Source organism: Labrus bergylta, chromosome 6, assembly GCF_963930695.1.
Source record: "Labrus bergylta chromosome 6, fLabBer1.1, whole genome shotgun sequence".
NCBI classification, from domain to species: Eukaryota; Metazoa; Chordata; class Actinopteri; order Labriformes; family Labridae; genus Labrus; species Labrus bergylta.
In genome coordinates, this window is record NC_089200.1 from 30,996,243 (window position 1) to 31,024,210 (window position 27,968).

At 38.7% G+C, this 27,968-nt stretch overlaps 1 protein-coding gene across 6 annotated transcripts; it reads right to left on the reverse strand.

Annotated features, from left to right (window-relative positions):
* clocka (clock circadian regulator a) lies at window positions 1-27,962 on the reverse strand. 6 transcript variants are annotated; one of them, XM_065956186.1, is made up of 24 exons: window positions 27,717-27,962; window positions 27,473-27,620; window positions 20,027-20,111; window positions 12,233-12,437; window positions 12,057-12,154; window positions 11,855-11,914; window positions 11,012-11,160; window positions 10,848-10,939; window positions 10,674-10,763; window positions 9,756-9,876; window positions 9,172-9,285; window positions 8,962-9,080; window positions 8,355-8,437; window positions 7,178-7,284; window positions 6,944-7,091; window positions 6,398-6,473; window positions 6,164-6,308; window positions 5,963-6,063; window positions 4,581-4,748; window positions 4,026-4,175; window positions 3,717-3,941; window positions 2,109-2,296; window positions 1,749-2,007; window positions 1-1,246 (listed from the first exon to the last, which is right to left on the reverse strand). In XM_065956186.1, exons 5-24 carry the CDS (start codon window positions 12,074-12,076, stop codon window positions 995-997), a joined length of 2,667 nt encoding a protein of 888 aa, XP_065812258.1. In that variant the 5' UTR covers window positions 12,077-12,154; window positions 12,233-12,437; window positions 20,027-20,111; window positions 27,473-27,620; window positions 27,717-27,962; the 3' UTR covers window positions 1-994. The 6 variants fall into 6 exon arrangements, with proteins under 6 accessions (XP_065812258.1, XP_065812257.1, XP_020499451.2 ...); XM_065956185.1 differs by lacking the exon at window positions 27,473-27,620; XM_020643795.3 differs by lacking the exons at window positions 27,473-27,620; window positions 27,717-27,962 and adding an exon at window positions 26,114-26,271 and having other exon boundaries at window positions 4,581-4,745; window positions 6,164-6,305.
* Window positions 27,963-27,968: the final 6 nt, after the last annotated feature.

The window sequence follows — 27,968 nt, forward strand, 5'->3', positions numbered from 1 at the left end:
TAGGTCTGATAGGTTTGGTTTTATGTTTTGAAAATAATTATAGATTGAATGAAGCCTCTCCAGGGCGCACACAGGCTGATCTCACATTTAGCTGAACCTTCATCGTTCACACTCACAACACTTTATCGTGCAAGAGTTCAGAAATACTTTCTCTCGCTCTAATAATTGTACAAAATTCTGTGAATGGTGGCTTCAAGGATTAAACAAACGGACACGACAAGCAGCATTAACAAAAACATCCCACAGGAGAATGTGTGTGTGTGAGTGTGTGTTGGTGTCTGTGTGTGTGTGTGTGTGTGTGTGTGTGTGTGTGTGTGTGTGTGTGTGTGTGTGTGAAAACAGCGACGTAGCATTTAAGACTTTGTTTTTCTTAGAGAAAACAAACAAAGCTGCAAAGAACAGAAAACACATTTCATCACATGCATTATATAAAATATTAGTTCTTCTTTCTCATATTTACAGAATATATTACACATCATGTTCTGTACAGTAAAAGTTCGATCTGCATCGAATTCTGAAAAATATTTCCCGACCCATCAGTTATTTTTTTTACATTACACAAACGAGAAAACATCCCACACTACACACACACAAACAAACAAACAATCTGGCTGCAGGACGTGAGGCCTGAGAGCTCTGCATAAAATAACTCTGTGTGGGGGGGGGGGGGGCTGCACACGCACGCACGCACGGGGGTCGTGGCGCCCCGTCTTCTCAGAGAAAAGGCTTCGACCTGGACCTGTAATGGTCGGTTCTGGCTCCTCTGCAGCTCAGGAGTTTTTAGTGCGAACAGAAAACATCAGTGTGTGTGTGTGTGTGTGTGTGTGTGTGTGTGTGTGTGTGTGTGTGTGTGTGTGTGTGTGTGTGTGTGTGTGTGTGTGTGTGTGTGTGTGTGTGTGTGTGTGTGTGTGTGTGTGGTGGGGGGGGGGTCGCTATGTGAAGAACTCCTCCAGTCCAAGACACACACACACGGTCTCTTAAAAGAGTTCATCGTTCACTGAGGCTGAGCAGCGGAGCGATCAGACAAACTGTCCGTCCTGTGAGGAGCCAACGTCTGTTTCTGCTGCTGAAGTTGTTGATGATTTTGTAGCTGTTGTTGTTGTAATTGTAACTGCTGTTGTTGTTGTTGTAACTGTTGTTGTTGCTGCTGTTGTTGGCTCGTGGCAGTAAAGGTTCCCTGCTGCTGCAGAGAGACGGCCTGCAGGATCAGCTGAGTGGACTGATTCCCATGAAGAAGTCGAGGAGCCTGAAGTGTAAAAACATTTGGACAGAGATTATTATTATTTTTAGAGATTTGTTCATCCACCAAAACTCAACAGAGAAGAACTGACTAGATTTTTTAACTTCTAAATATTGACTACTTTAAACACAGCTGGAAATTAGTTCATTTTTTCTTAATGCTGGATTTTAGTCAAATCTAAGGTTGTCAACATTTTCAGTACATTGATTCTTTAATTTATTTAGGATTTTATTGTAGAGACAGGACAGTGGATGGAGTTGGAAATTGGGGAGCTAGAGAGAGAGAGAGTGTGGGGAATGACATGACAGAAAGAAGCCACAGGTCAGATTGGAACCTGGGCCGCCTGCTTTGAGGACTACAGCCTCTGTAACACTCGACCACTGGCACCCCAATAGTTTGATATTTTCAATATGACATGTTTTGAAATGATACAATCTGTGTGTTCTTGTATCTTCAGGGGTCGTATTCACCACACTAGGTGATTCAGTCTGAATGTTTTATTAGTCACCTGGAGGAACTGTGTCTGCTGCTGGGTCAGAGGAGTCTGTCCCTGCTGCAGCGTTGTGACCTGTGGCTGCGTCTGAACCTGCTGCTGCTCCTGCTGCTGCTGAGGCTGCTGGGAAATTCTGATAGTCTGAGTCTGCCCCTGCTGAGGAGCGAAGGCAGTCACCACCTGGCCCATAAGCATGGTGGTGGGGACCATGACGGCCCCGCACGTCATCTGACCGGTCATTAGCTTAGTGAGCAGCTGAGGAGTGGCAGGGAACCTGCAGTTACCAGAAGAGGACAGGATGCAGAGAAAGGTTAGGCTTTTCTCCACTATTGTAACCATGACAACAATAAGAGTTTTAAAACCGAAGTTGCAAACCTGATTTGCGCTCCTCGGCCCTGTGCGAACGTAGCCACAGCGGGGGTGTTGGCTCCAGGATTCTGAGACAGGCTGGTGGCAATCTGGACCATGTTGGTCTGGCTCTGCTGGGGGATCATCATGGTGTTGTAGAGGGACGCAGGAAGTTGATTCTGTTGAGGCTGCAGAGTGACGGACGACCGCTGAGACTGGAAAAACACAGAGAAGAGAAAGGGATCAGATCTACAGGACAGGAAGCTTTGCACTTCTTCAGCCCGTTTGTGTTCCACTCAGAGGCTCAAACATGTTTCAGAAACAGGTTTTTGCGTGAACCCCTCCCTTCCTAACATTAGAACGTTAGCGTCATTGCAAAAGTGCGAAACAACAAACTTTCCAAACCCAAGAAAACTATTTGCATGGCATCCAACGACAAAAAGATAACAAAACAGATGTAACAACAAACAACACATTAGAGAGAAGGAAAACATAGCAACCACGTCAACTTTGAGATGTATATCATTACATCTTGTTTTCAGATGTTTATTGACACTCGTCTGCTGCTGTGTCTGTCCCTTCTGGTGAAACAGGAAGGGGGGGAGGTTATGGAAAATAGACCTTGGCTAGTTTCTAGTCTCCTGGGCTGGCTACTCAAAGTGCTTTTTACACCGCAGGTCACACCTACCCATTCACACCACAATCACACACTGATAGCAGAGGCTGCTCTGTGAAGTGTCCGTCGATATTAACTGATTAACATGTTCACACATGTCGACATGTGACTGCAGGAGCTGGGGATTGAACACCTGATGAGAGAAGCGCTGCACCACTACTAATCCACAGCCAGTATGGAGACAGGAGGGAAGAGAGGTACAAAGACAGGACCGTTATTCAATGAGCTCTCAGTACAGGAGGTGCTATGCTATTGCTCAAGTTATCCATGATCCATCCACCATGTAGTAACTGAAGTTAAAGGGTCAATTATTGTTTCTCTTTAATAAATAACTGCAGGTAATAAACGATTGATAGATTAATGATCGTTGAATGTTAACATTATCGTTGCACAACGAGATGACATGACAGATGGATCATTGAAGGCTATATATGTGATTTTTTTGATCCAGTAGATGTCGCCCTTGAGCACCAGCATGAAACCAAAACAACTCTCTCTGCATTGTTGTGTTAGCATGCTAATGCTAGCAATCTTTATTATGCTCGTATCTTCACACTGCATGTAAATTTACCTGAAATGAGCGTGATCTAGAAACACAGTTAAGCAGTGAGTACAGTATGTTATTCTTCTTTTCTCTAGTCCCTCAATTAAACAACTTTTATACACGAGGGGAGGAGTCAGCCGGCCGTCCTGGCGATGTAAACAAAGTGAAGATAGGACTCTGAAAACTCTGAAAACATCACAGACAGTGGGACTCGGGTGTTACACCCATTGTAGACAGTCATGACTCACAGAGTTATTTTCAGAGGATATACTTGATTTATATTATATTTAAGAGTGAAAAATCACAAAGCTTTTAAGCTGCAGCTGCAAAAAGAATGAACATTGTAGGAAGTGTTGAATTATTTCACACAGAGTTGATATAAATCAGGAGAAAACATTTCAATGGACTGTCTGACCTGTGAGAGTGCCGTGTTCTGATCCAGTAGCAGTGTTTGCTGCTGGCTCTGGATCTGAATCTGCGTCTGGCTCTGGAAAGGATGGTGCTGCTGTATGTTGTTCTGCAGAGGTCCTGCAGAGACCATCTGACCCTGCATGCTGAGTCCCTGCTGCACAGAGTTCCCCTGACTCAGCTGCACAGAGCTGACGTTCAGTCCTCCTCCGGCTCCTTTCTGCAGGAACGTCTGAAACTCACAGTAACATACTATGACTCTTTCTAAATCGACTACACCTTCAAGCACAAAGATCTGTTCATGAGTTTGTCTGACCTGCAGGCCCTGTCCCTGCACTCTCTGCAGCTCGCCCTGTATCTGTGACAACTCGTCCTGCTGCCTCTGGATGTTTTCTTCGATCAGTCGGGTCCTCTGCTCCAGCTGCTCCTTCAGGTGCTGCATGGCTTCTATCTGACTGGAGATCGACTGAAGAGGACCAACGGCACGGCAGGGACACAGAAGGAAATGAAATAACATCTGATGAGTATCCAGTGAAGAACAAGACGAGTAACTTAAACTAAAGAATAACAGACAGCTGCACAGTCTTTAAAGTGTGGCCTGTCTGAAGTCACCAATTGTCTATTTGAATGAAAATCATCAGAAATAGTCTGAAACATTCATTTAGAAACATATAACTGTTCTGAAATGAAGCAGAAAACCATTGTCTCCACTGTCTTTTTTAAAATCCTGCAAAATGTGGACTACAACCATCAGCACACACACACTTCCAAAGCAGCTAAAATGAGACTTTTTCAGAATCTGCTCCTATGTCGGTAAAGTTCTGAAAAATGATTTAATTAGGGTCTAAAACTAGGAAGATGATTATCTCACCTGGCTGCTGATTTGAACCTGCTGCTGCTGCTGCTGCTGTTGTTGTTGTTGTTGTTGTTGTTGTTGTTGTTGTTGTTGTTGTAGCAGCTGTTGTTGTTGTTGTTGATGTGTTTGTAAAACCATGGATGGAGCCATGTTCTGCCCTGTGTTCTGAGAGCTCATCGACTGCTAATAGAAAAAATAGAGACATCAACAGTTCAACATATACAAAAACAATAATTGCATATTTAATGAGCAGGACTGAAGCTGGTGAAAAATGTTAATTCATTGAAATTGTAACATTATATTCATATATAATTATAACTTTAAGGCATTATGGGTTAACATGTGTGTCTTCCAACAGTTATAGAGAAACTTTCTTCATGAAAACTGTATTTAACAATTTGAAGGTGTTAAAATCAATGTTTTTTGGGGTTAAAGTTGAATAAGGACTCAAGGACTTGTTCGACTTTAAAACCACTCAAATCACGTACAAAGTTAAAAATGATCAGATACCGAACGGTATCCATAAGTATTTTCAGCAGAGGGACAGTAAACACAATCTCAGAGGAATATTTATGTGAAAAAAAACAGCAGTAAGGACCAACATGAAACTACACTGTATTACAACAAAGGGTGTTAATTTATGGAACAGCTGCAGTGATGAAATGAAAACATGTAAAACATTAGGACAGTTTAAACACATTTTCAAGAATAACATATTTAACAAATATAAAATTGAACAGTCAATGGGAAAAATTGAATCAATATCAGTTGTAAGGTCTGTACCGTCTACCAATTAATGTGTGTAATACATTATATCTGTTGCTTTTGTTACTTCATTATCTGTATTATTCAACTTTATTTTTTAAAGCTTAGTCTTGGATTCATTTATTAAGCTAAAAAGATAAAAGGGGTAGGACTGGATAAGTTATTTAACTTCATCCTACACCCTTTTCGAACATGGACTGGTTAAGGAAAACTAAGCCACTACAGAAAGTATGCTTTGACTGCTGTTTGCTTTGTTTATAATGTATATTTTAATTTTATTTTTAAAACATGTTAAAAAAAATATATATATATATATATATATATATATATATATAGAGTATTTTAATGTCTCTATTCTGATTTTTTGAATTGATTTAATCTGATTTCTAATATTTAGCAGTTAGATATGTTAGATAAAGGCTTTCTCGTGTCAACCTAAACGATACATAACTTCAGTTTAAAAAAGGATGAAAACAGGTCAGACTTTCTTAAAACTAGAACATTTGGAGGCTGAATGAAAACGTAATGCTAAGAGTAAGAGGACACTCAGAGGGGGTGATGTTGGGATGGAGTAAATGAAATCCCCGATGTCAGTCAGAAATGTGACACTCTGTGTTTGTTCTCTCTCTGACCTGACTGCTGATAGACGACCTGCGCTGTGACGTCATGTCCATGGCAGAGGCAGACTGTCGGCCCGGTGTGCTCTGGTCGCCCTGCAGCTTCACCTGAGACACTGACAGGGGAACAGAAACACAATGCTCAGAGTGTGAACAGAGAAAAAGAGAACCAATATAAATGATAAAGAAATCTGTAATATAAGATGATGTTCTTACAGGTTTGGTCAGACACGGCGGTGAGTGTAGATTTACGTGAGCTACGGGACGAGGCGGAGGGCGTCTGGTTGTGGTTGACACGCTCTAACGCCTCCTTCAGGCTCGGCGTGTTCCTTTGAGACTCTGAGCCTGAATCCTGAGACTGCTGAGAGGTGACGGACATAATCAGTGAAGTAAGTGCTACGGATGTCAATGCAAAGATCTGTGACTCAGAGTGTGGTTCAGAAGTCTCACCTTGTCCGCTGTGACCTCAGGCGGCGAGTCGTCCATCCCGAGCTCTCTGCGCTGCTCAGCTCTGACTTCAGCGTAACTGTGGCGCAAAAAACACTTCAATATGCATATATACATTTTTATTATAACTCATTTTTCATTTATTTTATTTATATAATATTTAATATTTATTTATTTTGTTTTCTCGCTACTCCCCACTAAGTCCCGCACTTTAATGCATTACGCTGCCACGAACACATTCACACCTTTCTAACACACTACCTGAACATAAAAATCATTGTCTGTATTGTTGCTCTGTATCTTATGTTTTGCTATTATGTATCTATTTTCTTTTATTATTACTATTTTTTTGTCTTTGTTCATTTGTTCTCGCTTTAGATGTCATGTCTATATATTCTTGTTTCATTTTGTTCACCTTATCACCAATATAAAAAATAAAATAAAAAACACTTCTATATGAAAATAAAAATCCACTTATGAACATATAACATTGTGATTACAGTGAGTGACAGGTTGGTCCCATCAGGTGGAATAAATGGTTCCTTGTACCTGACTACAGTGTGTGTGCAGACGATGAACTCGGGTCTGGAGTTCCACTGATGATACGTGATGTAGTAATGAGTCTGAAGCCAGATCCACTGCTGCCCTTTAGTGAGGAATCTGTAGTAGCAGGACTTTCCCTTCCCGTACTGCATCACTGCGGACACACAGGGAGGACAATCAGGGTTACACTCACTGATTGAAACGTGACAAAGAGTCAGCTCAGTGTCATGAAGGACTCACAGTGCTCGTGACATTTAGCCAGCGTCTCCAGGTCATCCACGTGGTAGTAATCATACCCCGATGTACCCAGGACCTCGAACGGGAGGTAACCTATGATAGGGGGCGCTCTGGACAAACACAAAGAAGGATTTTTATTATTAAAAGAGAGACACTGGGAGACCTCACAAATAAACCTAATAAAAGGTGAAAGAAGTGTTCTGTTATTCCCAAAGGGCAGCTGTTTGATCTCTGCAGAGCTCACTAAAAGAAGGATTTTAAAATCATCACGGGGTCTGGGATCATTTGCTCCCATGTGATTTGATTCCACCGACCCAAACCACCTCAGCACAAAGACTTGTCTGTACCTTTGACTAGTCTCCATGGCCCCAGGTAAAACTTCCTTCAGCTCAGATTCTTGTTCACACCCGTTTGTTTTAAAAGACAACAAGCTAAAACATTAAATTACACCAACTGACAGGTAAAGTCAGGGTTTGATATTTTTGGTGAATGGATCCAGCTGTCTCCACGGTAACAGAGCAACAGTTTCCTCACTGAATGAAAAGAAAACTAATGAAGTAAAGGCTTTAGGGGGTCCCTGACTGACTGCATGTTACCTCACAATATTTTAATTTATTTTTAAATGTTCTCAAAAAGAAATAACTGAATCTTCTAAGTCAAGATTGAAGATTGAACTGGACCTTGAACATCAGTTGTGATGAATAGATTATAAAGAGACATTATTTTTGGAACACTTTAAATTCCAGCTGAAAAAAACAATTCTTCCCTGACACAGACCCCAGGTAGGACAAACTGGCTTCAGCCTGATTTTTTTCTCCTGCATCAAATCTACATGGTAGCAATGCTGTCATGCACACTACACACTTGTATGTTTGTGTGTCTGCGTTGCTCTGAAATACTACGCCTACAAACACTAATTGGCAGTGAAACCATGGCAACTGAAACCATGCTTATTTTGTTGGAGTTGGAGCAGCTTAATCTTCATCAGCAGATAATTATACTGCAAGTGTTGCAAAGAAAAAAACAGACAGCGTAGACTCAACACAGAGGTATAAACTAGGCTTAAGTGAAGGTGGAGTTTGATTTGATTTGAGCCAAACTAGATGCAACTAACTATTCTGAACAAACATTGAACACTGACACAAACAGGAAAACATCACGATTTGAACACAAACTGTACCTGTGGTCCAAGAAGAGAAATTTCCACTCTAAACTGTGTCTGGAGGTGAACTCCTCGTTAGGCTCTTCTACTGTGCACATCTCCTGAGAGGGAAGAAGATATATTTCATCATTATCTTATTTTATCAACAACAATAAAAGGCATACTTTTTAGTTACTGTAATAATCTGTGCCAATGTTTAGTCAATCATGCAGGAAACCAGGCAAGTTTGAAGAACCAGCTTTAAGTTTTTATTGTACTGTTACATTTAAACCACAAATTTGATTTGATTTGGTGCAGAAGTTTGGATTTAGTTTTTTGGCTTCTCTTTAAATCAGTTCCAGTAAAGTTACCAGATGCTGCTGAATCATTGTTTGAATTTTTTTCCACATTTAAAAAAAAAAATGAACAGAAGCTTTTTAATTCAGCTGAGGGAGAGATCTCAGAGGTTTTTAATAAAGTAAAACCAGCCAACAGAGACAGCTTGGGAGCCGCACCAGTGAGGTGCCAGAATGAGTCTCTGCATGAGGGTAACTCATCACTGTCCTATTTAAAAACCTCCTTTTACAAACCCTGAAGCATGAAACTAAGTGTGTGTCCACCAGATAAGACTGAGACTGATTCTCACCTTGATGAACTGAGGCTTGGCGAGCCTCACGGTGGCTATGAGACACACTTGCTCCTCGAAGGCGGAGTGAAGCGACCGCTGGATCACTCCGTCAAAACCGTTTCGGTTACAGTTAGGCACTGATGACAGATATGAAAAACGGAAACAGTTAGACCTTACAGCAAAGGAAAACTAACTCAAAGTTCAGACCATCAGGGTGGATTAACTCACCGTTATTGAGGACTTTAAAGTTTCCTATGAACTTCACATACTCGTACACAGGAGGCTCTTTGGGGTCCATCGTCCCTCTGAGCATATGGCAACAGAACTCCAGCTGATTCTTTGCTAAAAAAAAAGGAGAGAATTTGGCAATCATCATGTTAGCACCCATACAAAGTGAAAAACAAAAACAAACAAATAACACCAAACATCGTCACCATGTGTACAACCTATCCCACCAGTTTTATTTGACATCATTTTGATACTATACTGTCCCCATGTTTTTCTTTGTCCTGTTTGCTCATTTACTGATTTTGTCCCTCTTTCTAATTCATTCATTTTATTTACTGACCCTTTTCCTTTTGTTTTCTTTGTTTGTTTTTGTCTAAATCTGCTTGCAAAACTGTATCATACCACAGTTCCCCTCTTGTTTGTATCTCTTTTTTTTATTGTGTGTGTGTGTGTATGCACATTTTGGTGAATTAACGTAAAAAAAAAGAGAGAGAATTGGCTCATGGGATGGCTAAATATTCCAGGAAATAAAATAACACCAAAAAATCAATGAAAATGCTAAAATCTGAATAAAAGATTCTTACTTTTCAGATATTCTGGAGACAGAGTCTCTCCCTCGACGGTGTGAGACGACAGAGCTTTATAAACCTCTGACTGCTCTCCTTTAGGCAGGAAGTTTAACACATTCTGATCCACAAGGTCAGACTGAAACACAGAATATCTTTCATCAATCTTTGAATATGTTTGAATGAATTATTCAAAATGTAGGCCACAGTTTTTACGTATGACATGTGGGTCTTACTTTATAATACAAATACATCGATTTTGTCCCTGACATGCTCAGAGTGTTATTATAAGTGTCTGACAACACTAGAGAAAGAATACCAATAAAGAAATAACTTTTTTTAAACCACAGACAGCTCTCTATACAACGCCACAAAACTCCATTGACAAAAACAGGAATTTCACCTGTACAGGAATACAGGAGATGCGGGTCTAACACTGCCCAGATTGGTTATTTAATTTGAGTTATTAGCCCCATTGAGGCTGCTGATTGTCGTCAGACACTTAGGCAAGGCAAGGTAAGGCAAATACATTTATAGAGCACGTTCCAGCAAGTGCTTCATGAGAGACAATAAAAGAAACATTTCAAAGTTATTTTTTCAAACAATTTAAAATCTAAGAGAAGATAAATAACAACAGCAGAATCAAACTTCAAGCTCAGGCAATCTTCTTTTCTTTAAATAACTTCGGTTATTTAAGTCATAGAATAGAGCAGATAAAAAAACTAGAATGTCCTCTTAAATTGACACTATAGAATAGAATAGAATTACTTTATTGATCCCAAACTGGGAAATTGTGGCGTTACAGCAGCAGGTTATCCAAACACACAATATTAGCAAATATACACGATATAATATTAAATACAAAGTAAATAAGCACTAAAAATATCAAAACTAAGAATGAGAATAAATACAACCAGGATTCAACTCTATACTCACAGGTAAGTGTTCCAGCAGACACGACACACTCTCAGAAGCGTAGATTATATTCCCATCGGTCATGATAGCAAGAAAAAATCCATCCAACGCCTGCCACAAAGAATATAATTACACTCAACTTCCTTCCCCTTCTTCTTGTAATCAAAACAGAAACACACAGAGCTCTTATCTCACCTCCAACATCAGCTGAGTGAACTCTTCATTACTGAGAAAAGGAGGCTTCCAGTCCTGTCTGATCTCTGTCGACTCTGACTGAGCAGCAATTTCTAAACAAGAAGAAGAAAACATGAATCAGCTGAAGAGTTGAACCGGAGATCATCCTCCTGTCAGCTCCTCACCTTTGTGTTTGTGGAGGAAGTCGATGCTCTTCTGTAAGATAGTCGACTTGTCTATCTTGCGAGTGTTTCCGGGCAGCATGGTGCCCAGCTCCTTGATGAGGCCATTGAACTGATCTCTGCGCTTCTTCTCCAGATTGTTACGGGACACGCTGTGGGTTTAGACACAATGTAAATAACATCACTCTTTACACTCATGTTTGGGCACTGAATGAAGCTATATGAACAATGTTGTGTCATCGTCAATGTTGTGCCCCTGGAACTCCCTCCCACCACAAATCTGTAATAACGACTCTCTCTCCATTTTCAAATCTCATCTCAAAACACATCTTTTTAAACTGACATATTCAGTCTGATCATTCTCCATCCGGTCTCATAACTCCTTTACATCCTGTACATTTGTGTTTTTTGTGTTTTTGATGTTAATTTTATCATTGTATTGCTACTTCGTTGTTTTTTGTGACCTTGAGAGTTTTAAAAGGCGCATTAAATAAAATGTATTATTATTATTATTATTATTATCGTGACTTAAGGAAAACAAATGCACAATTGTGAGGGCACTTGAGCCACTTTGACAAGAAACATAAGAGCTATTATAGAGTTATTGAATCTTAGTCACTTATGTGTGTACAAGGACTTTTGGAAAAGCTTCACTAATCGTCTTCTAAAAGTGCATATTTTTTGATTTCAATGAGCTGAGATCTTTTGTTTGTAGTGTCTGACAACATTAAAGAGAGGATGTCTACGGAGAAAAGCCTTTAAGTGAACGTGTCTCATAAGAACGAAACTGGTTTTATGACAGAGGATGATTTTAATAAGACTGAACGCAGAGTACAGGGGTCTGACCGTTTAGCTTTGTCCTTATCATCCTCTTCATTAAAGCCATCATAGATGCTGCTGTCATCCCTGCAGAGCACACAATAACACATCAGAAGAAGATTATACTATTATACTCTGTATGTTTGGTTTTTAGACTCAGAGAAAAAAGTATTTTTATGTTGTGAAGACAAAATGATGAACAGATATAAATATTAGGTGTTTGACTCACCGGTCAATGCTGGAGGTCATCTTGTTTTCTGTTTAGGGTCGCAGTGTCGGAGACTCAGAGGGGTCTTTTAACCGTGAGGTCGACATCTGTGAAAGAACCTTTTGAGGAGAAAGAGGTAAACATGAAGGGATGCACTGCTCACTGTGACTTCAAAGAGTACGTTAGCTAAACCTTACCTCACTGACAGTAGAGTCAGTCCAGTGAGAGGTTGAGGAGGATGTTTGTGGATGAAGACGGGCTCAGGGTGGACACACTTTTGTGGTGGAGGAGTTAGGAGGAAAATCTGCAAGTTTCATCAATCAGAGGAAGCAGAGGATGTCTTTGATGAGATCTTCTTCTGCTTCATGTGTGAGTGTAACACATCGCAGCAACATCTGCGTCCTGTACAGGGTTAGAAAAACACACAAGACAAGTTGTCATTAGAGAAGTCATTGCAACTACTGATGGTGCATATATACAGTATGTTTTTTAAAAAGATCAAATATTGCCTCATACAGGCAGTCGAGGAAGATCCATAGACGCAAATATCTGAATGGAACAGTTTGAGCCAGTCACCTTTGACCTGACTTTATTTTCTGTCTAGCTCAGGTGGAGCCTCGTTAGATTGTCACCTTAAAAAAAAACCCACCTGTTTTGGTCTGTCGTCTAAATATCTGAACCAATTATTTCATTAACAAAATTACAGTCAGAAGCTGTGTGGGAGGTTTTCTCACCATCACAGCTCGTTTGTGATGGTGAGAAAAAGCCTTCAATATTACTCTTCAGTTTACTCGACACACAATTCTATTCATACTGGACATCATGTTATACTAAACTCATTTTAAACTAATAAACAGGTTTTTTTTAATTAATATTTCTATTTCAAAAAGACACAAACAAAAAGAAAACCAGAAAAACTAACTGTACATGGACATTAAAAATAAGAATACACAAGTTTACAAACAGGCATATCCACATGCATAGGTAAATATATCAACACTGTACAGTAATATATCAGTAATATACCAGGTAGCACAGACAGGTTTAGCAGATAAGACAGGTTGACAGTGTCGAGGTCAAAACAAAGAGTTGAACACATCTATTAGCAGCCTTACACTGGCTCCAAGTTCAGCACAGAATACCTTATCAAATCCTCTTGTTACTGTTCCATATATACATCACTGAACTATTAAATCTATACAGCACATATGTCATGCCACAGCAGTCATCCGATCTGAGCAGAGGCAATTAATATTTGACTGTATTAAGAAATAATTCACTTCATGCATGCAAAAACATCACTAAACTCATGAATCTACATTTATGTTAGCCTGCTTGTCACCTAATTATATATATAAACTTAAAAAATTAAGGACATAAAACCAGACCAATGATTTGATGTGGTTCATATTTAAATTCACTTTTCTCACAGTTAACTTTAATGGAAAAACACAGGAAACCCCTGTCAGCCCTGACACTATCCTTTAAGACTGAAAATAAAACAAATAGAGGAATTCAACCCAGAGTGTTTACACATTTATTTTTAGACAGGCAGAGAAAACAATGACAGTGAAAGGAGGTTTGGCCTGTTAATGTTCAGGTATGTAGTCTTCATTTTACTGCTCAGTGCGTTTTGACACAGATAAGCCTCCAGAGAAAGGGCGTCTTATCCCAGGTCACTGTTTTGTCAACACAAGCGGTCAGAGCGGAGAGTTAAAGCACAGGGGTAGACTCTACATGGCTATAATCTAGAAATCAATAACTGGAACGCTAACAAAGATTCACATGAATGAATGATGAAAACCAAACAAGAGGATGCCAGGGAATTAGAAAAATGTTTGCAGAGGACGGAGAACTTGACTCCGGTGCATCGGCAATAACAGCTGCAGAGTAGAGCGAGAGCGTTGTATAAGCAGCGAGAGCAGAGGTTGTATAACCGTGATGTCATCGCTGCTTCACTGACCTGCTGCCCCAATGACCTACTTTCTTCCTCCTCCACTGATCTGACTTAATCACAGCTCCAAAGGAAACACCTCATGTTCTTAATAATAACACATCTCTACTGGTATATATAAAAAGGTGTGAGCGAGGTCTCTCTCTACTCATCAAACACATTTCATATGTAAAGAAATCGTTTTAAAAGCATCACTGCCTGAAAACTCTTCAGGCATATTGTTCTGTTCACACAGCATTGTTGAATGTCAGTAAGTGTGTGTGTGTGTGTTTGTGTGTGAGGGGGTGTGTGCACGCTGATGTAGGGCAACAGAGCTCAGAGGATATGAGTCGCTCTGAAGTGTATCTGTGGCGCCGCTCGTCACGCACCCGACACACCCCGCACCGAGATGCCAGCACAGCAACTGTGCCAACGGGCAGCGCCATGGCAACCCGCCTCGCTGTGTGGAGAGAAAAACAGTCTGACTGAGTATCTCCGAGGCAAGATTCTTCCTCCATCATTACTCTGAGAAATAAAAAGACCTGTGACAGGCTGATCCATGTAGCACTGAAGTAACATCATAAAAACATGACAGCTGGGGTGAGGTTTCCCTTCTGCTCCCTCAGCTCAGACATTCAAATGAAGGGAAACCAAATCCAAAACTGAAACAACACCCAGTGATCCATTCCCACCAGGGATGCAGCTTGTGTTCCTTTCTGCTTCAGCAGACAGGATAATATGTCTGCATATTAGAGTCCAGCTCTAAAGAAAAACACTTGTTGCTCTGCAGAGACTGAAGCTGCTGTATTGTATTATTTTTGTTATGAGATTAATATCTCATATCTTTAACCTCCATCAGAATATTGCAGCCCTAAATGCAGTATGAGAAGGAGAATGCCTCCTCTTTCCCACAGTTCCTTTTTTTTTGTTGAAAACATGAATATATTCGCACTGAAGCGTTCCTTTTTGATTTTTGTTTTTTTATGTAGCTGTGTGATTAGGAATGCAAGTAAAATTTGGGAAGCTTCTGTACAATCAATACTTCAGGTCATAAATGAATAAATAACACATGATGAAAAAAAACTCAGAGAAAAAAGATATTTAGACTAAAACAGAAACCACAATCTTCTGATAATCTTGTCACTCACCCACAGATTCTGTATTTAAAAGCAGAAATCTGTTTAAAGAAGGCATCATAGATCGATACGTTATTGCTATAATATGTTTAATACAACATTTCAATTATCTTTATAGGTACAGTACATCCCACACCCATAGACATGCATAACTTCTTACAATACGATTTAAAACTATTATTATTATTTTGCTAAAAGCAATAAAAAAAAGCAACTTTAAAATGATTTGTAAATAAATACAATAATAAATACTAATAAATAATCAAAGTATAGAAATTGCCATCCTTCCATTTTTGAACAGAACTTTATTTAAACATTCTGACAACAGCTTTTGCAGGGTATTTTCCATATTTTATATCAAATTTCTCCTGCCAGACCCCTAGTATTTTTTCAGCAGAAATTCCAAGTGAACTGATGTGAAAGGCAGCAGGATATATTATATATTTATATTTATACGACCATAGACTGCACATGACCAGTACGATCTCTGTGTTTGTAATTAAACTGCTGCTTAATGTTTTCTGTTCTTCTCAAACTCTTCTGATCATATTGCAATTCTGTTGAACTACACACAGCATCCATATGAAGGCAAATGTTGTCATTACAGCGTTGTAAAGCGGACTCTGTTCATCCATCTTGCCTCAGGAGAACCCCCCCCCCCCCCTTTCATATACTACCCCGCATGTCATTCCCCCCTCTCTCTCTCTCCCTCATTTCTGACTCTATCCACGGTCCTGTCTCTCTAAAACAGGCAGAAAAATAAAGAAATCTTTGATGCAGCTGCATGCCTGGGTAGTCTCTGGCACATTAGTGGAAGAGGAGAATAATTACCATTTAAATACATTTTCATTGAAGATACATAACTTTAGCACCGTTTATTATTCCCCTATAATACCTCAAATTATGAAACAATATCATAATTATTTACCCTTGGTCTGTCTGCAGACAGGACTGTCTGGTACATCTTGTATGACATGGATAGGTACACCCTCATTGTCATGGCAACCCTTGTGTTTGTTTCATTACCTACGTCACACCCTGACACCTGAGAGCAGCAGATTAGAAAACCCTCAAAAGGTCCGAGGTGTCACAACATAGACCACAGCTTTTAGGAGATTTCTAGAAAGTTTCTGCGACTTTAAAACCTTAAACTCAGTGTTACCCTCAACAAATCAGACTCTGCACAGTTGACAAAAAAATTATAAATTGTTGTTTTTTACAGTTGCCTAGAAAGCAGCGGCCTCACTGCCAAGGAGGTCATAAAAGTCAACATCAGTCACGCAACATGATGGACATTTGTGGTGAACAAACGAGCCCTGACTGATCGGAAACTGCCTTATATCACCATCTGTATAATCTTAGAAACCGTCAGCTCATCTGATCACGATATCCCTCTGGGAAGGATGCTGAACTTCTCCTATATTCTGGTGTTTCCAGCCATGAGCATTAAATAACTTTGGTATGAGCCAGAAAAATAAATTGTCATATATTAGTTACATATTACTCCTTTATGTTTACTGAAATAACAACTTTATGATGCAGAATTATCAAAAGTAACAAGTCAAGCGTTGTCAGGTCGATCACGTAAATCAAGTAAACACATTTTAAAATTGTTTGTTTGTTGAGTTTCAGATCATGAGGTAAACGTATGTTGGAGTAATCCCAGGCTAAGTCTGAAGAGTGTGCTAAACAGCTTGTTCTGCAAATCACGTAATAGTTCCCCAATATTAAACCAACCACCTTTAAGTAAGCCGTTTGGACCTCTTCTGTAGGATCTCTTCTCCCTCCACCGGTAGCCCTGGTAGCCCTGAGCTAATAAGAAATAAGTTGGAATGTAGGGAAGGGGCGACTTAAAGAGACAGCAGCTGAAACAAACCAGTTTTTTTTTTTAACTGTAAATCAGGCAATGCTACTCTCTGGGTTTAACAAAGTGACTATAATGAAAGTAGAATATGGGATGTTTATGTAGTGTCACTAAAGAAGAAATGATTCAACTAGAACAGATTGTTGGCCGCATTATCTGTTTATAGTCATGTTTGGATTGTGCTCTGCCACCTTTGCTCCCAATAAGGTTAATAATCCTGCATACACCGAAGAAACATATGAAAGAGTACTTATTCACACATCCTAGTCTGAGGCAGCCTCCTCAAAAAGCCTAAGCTTACAGGATGCTTTCTTATGGATGCTACAGAAGGTGGTTTAATTAACTATTTGATGTTAGCATTAAAATCCACAACATGTTTGTCCACGCTGCCCAGCATACTTCTACACAGACAAACCCTGCAGCCAGCCTGTTAACACAAAAGGACTCTTTGTTTTGCGTTTTTCACTCCACAGCTCTTAAGACAGGAATGTTTGAGAGGTTGGCTGCAGCGGTTGGCAGAGGCCCCCTCGGCTGCTGCTGGCCTCCTGTCCCAGCGGAGCAGGAAGGCAGCCAGGGGCCTCAAACTGAAGCCAAGTGGTTCAGCAAAGTTCGGGGGGGGGGGGGGGGCGACAGGCAGCACCAGATAAGCAAAGAGTGACTTTAGACTGCAGGAAATGATGAAAATGTGACCCACATGTGACTGACCACCAACACTCAACGGACCCCATGGAGATGCTACTTCAGGGTTGGCCTACAAAAATATGTCATATGGTTTGTTCTCTATAAGCCTGTGCTCTGTTTTTAGCGTATTTCCAGTTTACAAAGCGATGTAAACATTGTATTTTTTTTAAATGTTTGCACTCTGGAACCTGTTTTTAAAAATGTTTGTTTTCATGTAACTAAAACACTGAGGACGTTTAAACTAAATGTGTTCATTTTTCCAAGGAGCATATTTGTCTTCAAGCTGATGTCTAACCTTGAAAACATGCATTTTAAATTTCAAGACTTAGTACTGAGTCGTTTAACACCTGGGTCCTTAACTTGACTTTACTCAATGTGAGTGTACATAATGTACTTAGCATCACACTTAACTATACTGGACAAATGAATGTCTAAAAACACACCCAGCTAACTTTGTCCAGGCTAACATATCACTTTATAGACTGCAGTTTTTCACAGATAAATAGAACATCTCTTTAGTCATAGTTCAGACACGCACTGTAGTGAAGAGTTTTATTTTTACTTCATTGTTTGGATTCCTTATCTGTCCTTGAAAACTGAATGATTGAGTGAAGTTAGAAACATAAACAAGCTTCCTGAACACATCCACTGAACGTATCAATACATGAAATAATTGTTAGTCACAGCTAATGTTGGCCTCGTGTTTGAAAAGAACACAAAATGATTTGTCATTAGATGTCACGCTGCCTACAGGGAAATTTACTAAATGTTTTAAATTGAACATTGCTCAGGTAAAATGGAAACTATGGATAATGTCAGCAAACACACAACAAAGATTACAACTATCTGTTTCTGTCAATCATCAACTCTTTAATACGAGACTAAACCATAAAGACACAACAGGAGCTATTTTTCCAAGAGTGGCTGAAAACTGTCTTAATGCCGAAACAATAGACAGCTGTCCTTCAAAGCAGGCGGAACATAAGATCATAAAACGTATCTAGAATATCTCGCAGCATTGCTAATCTAATTGCTGTGGTCTCGTCATGGTTGAATTAAACTTCTCTGTGAAATGTGATGAACTCTCCCCGGGCACTCACACATTACTGAACTGTGATTACTGCATCCTCCGAGCAGTGAAGCCATATAGATGTGTCAGTGCATGAAGAGAAACAACAGACTCTTTCTATCTGATCATGTTCACAAATCAAGCCCATTCTGACTGAGCACAAAGATGGAAAACAACAGTAGATGATGATGGACGTTGCTGCAACGAGGCTACGATGATGACATCATTGAATACTTGTGTAATGGAAAAACTGTAATATCTACTTCTACTGAGGGACGGCGTTAGCTATTGGCCAGAAATGTATTTTCATAGAACATTCTGATATCACAGGGAAGAGGACATTGGACATTTTGGAGACATTTTAATTATTAATTTCAGCTTTTATCATTTAACTAATTAGTGTCATGTCAGCATAATAAGCATATGAATATGAAATTTGTCCTGTTCCAAAAAAACTGTTGTTTTTTTAAGTTTACACCTACTTTTACACCAAGTTTGACCTTCACATTTTACAAACACAGCTGTGTTGATCTGGTCTGTAACCGTTACACTGTTTAACTTCAGATTTTTCTCATGGAATATGAAGATCTGCTGACGGCAGACTTGATCATGTCTGTGATTGGTCGTATACAGCTAACCCCGCCCCTTTGATGTGAACCGCTCACAGGACCTCCAGGTTGATTTGGAACCAACACAGCCTTTTTTATGCGTGAACTTAAATGACGCTCAGGAAGCAAAATAAACTCCTCGGATAACATTTTGCTTTCTACTCAAAACTGTTTTGATTTAAATGACTTCATTAATCCATTAGGGACTTTGTTTAACACAACACATAGAGACTAAGAATGTGTACACAACATACAAGTGCGTGTTCAAATGGTTTTTTTTTTTTAAATGCCATAAGTAGGAGTTAGAATGAAAGATGTAATGGAAAGCATCCGGACTGGTTAGGGTATCAGAGTATCAATTAAAAGAAGACTTTGTTGTATTCAAAAATGACATTCACACATAAAAAGTGGTCCAGATTTCACCTGTCTAGCACTTAACTCTGACTTGGTTTAACGCAAACAAGCCCACAGGAAAACACACAGCAACCATGAAATATGAAAACGTATTTACAGAAGGATCCTATCGTTAGAAAAGTCTTGAAATGCTCCAGTGACTCAGGGGAAAACATTTCATTTCCATATTGCTTAGGGGAAAAAAACAATAAACTGCTGATTAAGTATAGAACATTACTGAAATATAAAAGCCATAAAAGCCAATGATTCATTTATTTATTTGCCCAAACGGTCCTCTGTGTCTTACCTTTGGTCTGTGATTGATGGTTAACGTTGTAACAGCTTCACCTGATGACGACGCACCGCTCTGCAGGAAACTCTGAATTCTTCACCTGACAAACACAAAGAGAAAAAACTGCATCAAAAACACTCACTTCACTGAATCACAAACATCTGAGTCACCCAGAGCTTCATAAAACACTGCAGGAACCTGCTCTACACACACACACACACACACACACACACAGCTCTTAAAGCATCAATGGTAACTTGTTTTATTGTCCTAGTTATTCTAATATTCTCTCATAATAAGAAATATAACCAAGAAGACAGCTCGTAGAGGTCATCTTTATAAACTTTATAGTGTGAAGTTTGACTAATGAACCCTCCGCTATCTTCTGCACTTTGAGGTTTACCCTGATGACTTCAGATCACTAATCCCTGTGAGTCTGAACGCAGCCTCAGATTACAAAGACGACATCTGATTATTCTTTGAAATCTTTCTCAGAACTCCACTTTTCAGAGCTGCTAATCTGTTCTTCTTATACTCTCATCTCAACTCTTCCCTCTAGCTGCTTGTTTTGTTAAGTGTCTAAGGTGTTCATACCTCACCTTAGTTCTGCTCGATTATTGGGAAAAATCATAATCACAACTATTTCGATTGATATTGACATCACGATAATTAAACATTAAAACATCTGCACCACATGCATTTATCAAACTTAAAGATTCTTTAAAAAACAAACAATACAATGAATCAGTGATTGTTTTTATAAGTGCATGAATTCTACTTTCATTGAATATCTGGTTGTTTCTCTTTGTTGTATATCCTCGTAGCACTTTGTCTCTTTTTAAAGTGGATGTTGATAAAGTTTTTAATGTAATTAGAGTGGAGGGCTTTTGATTGATTTTCTCTTCATAAGAGCAAAAATCAATAAATCATCTTAATCAGTGTAATGATTCTGTGTTTGTGCTGACCTTTTAGACCTTCAGTGCAATATAAAAGTCATTATAATCTTTTGAACATCAACAATCAGTTTCTACTCTTTGTTCTCCTTTAGATGCACAACAGGCCACGATGTGTCGTTTTCTTGCAAATATTATTATTATTTCTTCTAGCTACTTTCAAATGTTGACATTTCGTAGTGAGGACCAAAATATAATACAGAATACAATCTACTGTTAATGAAGTCAATGAAAAGACATCGTGTTTATTCTAATACAGGTCGCTTCTGACCGACTTGTGGAAGAGTGTAGGGTCCGATCATTTGTGCAGGTAAGGGTTAAAAAAAGAAGCTAATTCATAATTCCTACAGTAAAACTCAGAAACTATCAGTTACAGCTCTGATAGAGCTCAAACCTGCCTGTCACTGTTTTAGGTAAAACCCTCTTTGTCTTGATTGTGCTCCTATCACATAGGCCTAGTGTCTGAAACAGCTTTCGATGGCGCCTCATTTCCATGTAGGTCAATGGAGCTCTTGTTGTCTCATTTATACCAAATCACCTTATTTCCCTTAAATGATGATCTTCCACATGATGGATGCATCATCATTTAGTCATTCAAAATGTCTCATAGTTCAGGGTGCTGGTGGCCAAGTGGTTAGCTTGCACGCCCCCATGTATAGAGGCTGTAATCCTCGAAGGTAGTGGCCTTTGTGCAAAACCAACGTGTGGCTCTGATCCCACATTTCATTCCCCTCTCTCTCTCTGATTTTTGCCTGTTACTTTCTAATGCTTTGTTTTCTGCAATGTTCAGCACTTTGGATGAACTGTGTTGTGTTTAAAATGCTATATAAATAAATAAAGTTGAGTTGATTATTCAACTCTATCTTGCTGTGTGTATCCAATTAAAGGCAAAAAAGCCCCAAAATACACCTTAAAGAAACAATAATATAATAATTTCTCATAGTCTAAAGAGACGTCTTCAAACTTCTTTGTTTTTTGTCAAACATACAGTTAAAAGAAACTAAAGACAGAAAAAAAGCAAATGTGAAGATTTTAGAATCTGGAACAATCAGAGCAGACTTTAAATATCATTACATAATAATTAGCTTTAAAAATGACTGACATGTTGAATTTATGAGAACACTTTTTAGGAATTCATACCTAAATTAAGTGTACAGAAATGCACACTTAACTGCTGCCCCACATTGTGCACATGCATTATTAAGCGGGTTTCTACAAGCTTGTAAAAATAAGCATTTCCTTACATAAAGCAGAAAGATTTTTGATGACACAAGATCTAAAAAAATAAAATAAAATCATTCTTATAAAACTGCCGTAAATATGCTGCAGTGTAATAATAAAAATCGGGGGAATTTTACCAGATACAGATTAATCTCCATGATGGTATTTACATGAGGAAGCTGACATAACAATAAACACAGCAAGTAGAAAATATTACGACTTAAAGGGAAAAAAGTAAAGAGATGCACAACCAACAACAAATCTAAAAACAAAACAACATGGAGCGCATATTGATGGCAATAAATAGATGATGCAAACTACTTTGTTTTGTTCTGCATTAAAAAAGTGTATTCTTCCTGGAGAGATATTCAGCCATGAGATCAGTAACCCATTTTCGTGAGTTCAAAAGTTCAACATCAAACATCCTCCGTGTTCGCCTCCTCACCAGCATCTCTGCATCGTCTCTGCACGTACAGAGAAACAACTCCACAGACATGACTCACTTTGCAAGTAATGGAACTTCATTTTGTTCAGTTTGGTCAGTGATGAAGTTTGTTAGGTCACAAAAAGAAAAGACTGCTGACAGGAATCCTCTGAGAGAAAGGTCAGTGTGTGAGGAGGAGGAGGGATTTCTCTCAGTGACACCTTTTCTGTGTTTAGAGCTCAAACTACTTCAACATTTATAACCACAAACACCATTATTACATATTTATATTTGTACATAATCTTCCTGCTTTTCACATTTTCATGATGTTTTTTTTTTATGTCTGGCCATATCACTTGGTGGATAAGGTTCAAGAATGATGCTTGAGTTATTATAAGTCTCACAGCTGTTTTACCCTTAAACACATGAAGAACACATGAAAGGGTGGTAAAGTTACACAGGGTGAATTATTCCTCCATCACAGCTGGATTCAGTTACATCTCTAATTACTTTGGGTCAATATTGTTCTCTTTCATTTAAAAAAAATATGCAATGCAACATTTGGTCATCTAAACAACGACTGACTTTTTTATAAGAAAAGTAAATGCAGAATTGTAAATGTGATACCATTCCTAGATTTACAAGTAATGAGGCCTGAAGAGAATTTGACCAGCTCCAACACACAATGAAGAAAAAGCAAGAAAAAGTATTAACTTCGGCAGGCTGCAGGACAGTGAGCGCTGAGTGCACTCCAAACATTAATTTGTCATTATTATGCATCAATCTTAAGTATGAAATATTTGAATAAATATTTTTACTAGGGCTGACAACAATATCATCTGAGTATTTTAACATTATAATTAAATAACTGTATTTTCTCTTCCTGTCAAACATTTCAAATGTCTGATGACTCATCCTGCACTCACCGTTGTTTGCTCATTATGAGACGAAGTAGAAAGATTTATTGAAGCTAACGATCCAATCGTATGCATCCATACTTTATTTGCCTTCTGTCTTGTAATTGGTTCTATTCTGTTTCAGTATCAATTATCAATTTAAGTCAACTTTTTCTGACCATAATTAATGCCAAAAAATATGGCCAACTGGGTAAGAAATGTGACCTCATTAAGATGCTACAGTGTATGAACCAGAGAGCACCTTGGGATGAGATATTGGAACACTTGGCTGAGTTCATAAACCTAAATGCAAAATCTAAACTACTGTTGCTTTTCTTTAGAAAAAGATTGATTTAATTTCTAAAATGTTTGCTCATTATTAGACAAAGTAGAAAGATTTATTGAAGCTAACGATCCAATCATATGGATCCCCACTTTATGTGCCTTCTGTGTTGTGATTGGTTCTATCCTGTTTCAGTATGAAATATGTCACGACACGGCGGTAGCTACTCTGGAAGCTCTGTTTCATCGTGATGATGATCTGTCTCCTAAACCAAAAAAACTAGATCATGAAAAAGAAGCGGACTCAGAATGTTTTGTACATCTGAGACACTCGTTTAAGCTTGTGTTCATTTTGTGTCTTATATTCTCCACACATTGTAGACAGACTTTTGCACATTGTCTAAATGGCACGAATACTTAAGCATCGTATTTTTGTAACTTCAAACATACACTCTCTCTTTATGTAGATTCAAGGTATTTTGCTTTTGGTAATTTTTGATACTACTATCCATCATTAAAAATCAGATTGTGCCATTTTGAAAGACGGAAGTATGGAAGTATGAAACATTTGGACAAACTTAGTCTAAAGTGAAAGTAAACAGGGTTCAGATGGGACAAACTGAATGATCTGTTAAAACACAGAATCTGTGATGAGAGCAGCTCTGACACACATGATAGACATTAACCAAATTACTTATATATTTATACAAATTAATTATCTTAAGTATTTGAAAGCATTAATGATTTGTCTTGTTTGAATTATGTCCCCTCTCCTGTGTGGCTGAATGGTTTAAATAGTTTTGTGTTTTTCATTAGGTTTTGTTTTGCCTTCATTTTGACTTTTTGTATTTAATTTGTTTTAATTGTTTGTTTTTTTTAATGGTGGTTTGTTAGTTTAGTTATGTTTCTATTAGTTTTAGTTTTTTTTGTCTCTGTAATATCGTAAATGATTCAGAGTAAGATATCAAGCAACTAATTTTAAAAATACCCAATAGAGTATTTTATAAGGGAAAAAAGCTTTCATTTCTGCAGCCAGCGAGCTCTTCCTAAATGAACTGAGGTGTGTGAGACAGTGTGTGTGTCACTCAGTATGTTTGTGTCAAAGACAAAAAACTAAGGGCATTTTCTCTAATATTTGATTTACTTGTAGTTTTGTAAACACAATAAACTTTCAGTTAGTTGTGTTTTTGATAAAGCCTTTTTTTTTATTTAACAAAAATGTTTTGTACATTTTAGTTTTCGTTAACCATTTTCAGAATCAGAATAGTTTATTATTTATAAGCGCATGTACACATTCAAGGACTTTGACTTGGTGTTTTTTACAAGTAGCAAGAAATAGAGCAAAAACAGTAAAAGGCTATAAAAGAGCAGTGCTCCTACTGAGAGGGATCTTAAAAAGAATAAGATAGAAAATATATATATTAAAAACAAAATAACATATATAGATGTAATAGAAACACAAAATGTACAAAATGTACAAAAGATGCAATGAGGAGCTGAGCAGGTATGTGAATGATTTACAGTGCAAATAACCAATATGTACGTTTCCACACATTGTGCAGTGTAAACAGAAAAAGATAGGTTAGTGTTTATTAACAATAATAACATTTTATCTCACTGATGTCAGCAGGAAGATAACTATGTTATGATGCTATAGAATTCCTCAAAAATAAAAATATTAATTACACAATAATATGTAGGTCTATTTATGATGTTTTAATTTAAGCCTTGAGGATTACAGAGATTTCAATATGTATTTCACTTAAATGCTGCCAAAGCAAAAAGAATGCATCCTGCAATATGCACTACATGCACAAAGACTAGACGATGTGTAATTGAATGACCTGATTAATGCTTCAGAATGAAATAAAGGCTAAATAATCTTAAGAGATATGATTCTGTGTCACACAGTAGGCTATAATATTGCAATAGGAAATTGTATTGACTCTTTCAAACACCAATCAAGAAAGAGTTTCCATAAATCGTTCCAGCTCTACAGATTCCTGTCAAGTTAACAGATGTGATCAGAGTCACAGCCTGCCTGCAAGTGAGTCAGCTGTCACATATCTCCTCATTATCACCGGTAAAAACACAGATTCATCCTGAAAAGGCAGCACAGGTTGTGCAGGTGACATCTGCACAGTTGTCAGGTGATCTTAAACCTGTAAAACAGTAACAAACGCCGGTACAGCTCACATATCCTCCTGCTGCACGGTGAAGCCGGCCGGCACAGCGGGCAGTGATTTCCACAAGGCTAACGCCACCTAGCTCAATGCTAACATCAATTACAGCCGCAAAAACAACATTTATAGTTTGGCACACTTACTGCGACACATGACACGCACGATGAAGACTTCTTTGTCCGACACCAGAGAGAGCACCGTGTTTTCCCGCTGGTTACAGACTTTGTAAGGTGAAATAAGGCGCATTCAACAACTCGTCCGCAACAATGTTTTGTATGTGTGTCAGCCCACTGCTAGCTGCGGCTAGCCAGACAAGCTAACATCAGCGATGGGAAGTCCGGCTCCTTTCAGTGATCAGAACATTTTACTCAACTAAAATAATCGACTCTTTCGGCTCTTCAGCTCTTTGCTGAGGTACACTCCTGTGTTTTATAAAGCAGGAAAATTAAGTTATTTGTTGACCTTTATTGGTATTTTTACACAAATATCCCTTAAATTATTCAATTACAAACTTCGTTTTATTTCTTTGATACTATTTAACACCTATAGGCTATGGGTGTTAAATAGTTAATTTCACATAGACCGCTTTAAAATACAAAATATTAATACACCGTTTTAAGATGACTTACTTTCAATTTGTGGCAAAAAATAACACGTTTTCTTATCTTTAATTGAACATCAGCATGTGGATTGAAGTAGGATAAAGAGAAAATATGCGTATTTTCTAACAAAATTGACCAATTACTTAATAGCATTGTTAATAAATGTTTTCAGCAACAAATTTAGTTAAATTTGTAATATTAATATAAATTTTTAGTGTTGTCTTGTAGGCTCAATTTTAAAGTGATTCTCCAAGTGAAAGTCCTACAAATCTGGCTTTTTCAATCATTAGCACAAATATTATTTGAGGGCCTGTGTCCACCTGCTGTTTTTTTCTGGCAGAAAAGCATTGGCTGGTGGCTCGGGAGTGATTGGATGAAACACTTGTGTGCTGAGAATAAAAGCACTGCATGTGTGTCCTGTCTCCATGACAACAGTCCAATGACAATGGCCGCTGTTCCACCAACACTGCTCTGTAGCTTTTTTCTGTATGTTTTATATTTCAGATAGTTTATTTCCTTTCCTGGCTATAGGCATCAAATGGAGAATGTTGGTCCTCCTATATTTTCCTGAATGATGAGCTTAATAATGGCCCGAAATCACACATGGAGAATGAGGACACAACACGATAGGTAGCAGACAAAAATATTGGCAATATCAAGTATTTTTAAAAGAGCGCCTGTGACATCAATGGTATAGCTTACTCTAATGATAAGTTGAAAGCACTTGGAGCCACCACACAAAAAAGGGGGAAATTCTCCGGACTGCCACCTGCTGCTGCAATCCAAACTTGGTGTTTGTTGTCTTGTTCATTTTAAGTGAGACTCATTAAGTAAAGTCTCACAGTTCCAGCTAAGAAAAAGTAAAGGAAAAAAACAGCTGTTTAAATGGAGGTGGCTCACCTTGTTCGCTGTAATGAGTCGGATGTTAGAGTCGACTCGTTCTTGAACAACCCATCTCTAACATGCAGCATTAGATAAGAATATGGGTCAGCGGGCCTCCGGCCAGTCCCTGTCACCAAGCTCCATACAAACTGTCTTGTCTGCAGCTCTACATGTGCCAGGAGCACACACACAAAGAGCTGCAGGTAAAAGAGACATACACACACAGGAGTTCACTGGTAGCCTAAAGATGTAACACACTTACCCCGAACAGTGTCTTCTTTCACCGGGATATCCCCGCACACAGAGCCGCTGCCACCACAACGACCGAGTGCGCAGCGCTCATAGAGGCAGACTGCAGGGGGGGACTGGAGCCAAAACGACGGCCTCCTGCTGAACTCCAGATAACACCGAGGCTGCAGGGAGCAGATCGATGCCAGATTTAGTTAGATTACCTGGATCGAACTGCCACACTCAGGTAAAGGTGATATAGACTCTCAGTGGACCGATTTCTTTA

Coding starts and splice junctions, on each gene's coding strand:
- clocka (XM_065956185.1), bottom strand. CDS start 12,076: ATGACCTCCAGCATTGACCG. Junction 10,764..10,847: donor TCACTCAGCTGATGTTGGAG/GTGAGATAAGAG, acceptor TCTTTGTGGCAG/GCGTTGGATGGATTTTTTCT. Junction 6,309..6,397: donor CTGAGGTCACAGCGGACAAG/GTGAGACTTCTG, acceptor GTCACCTCTCAG/CAGTCTCAGGATTCAGGCTC.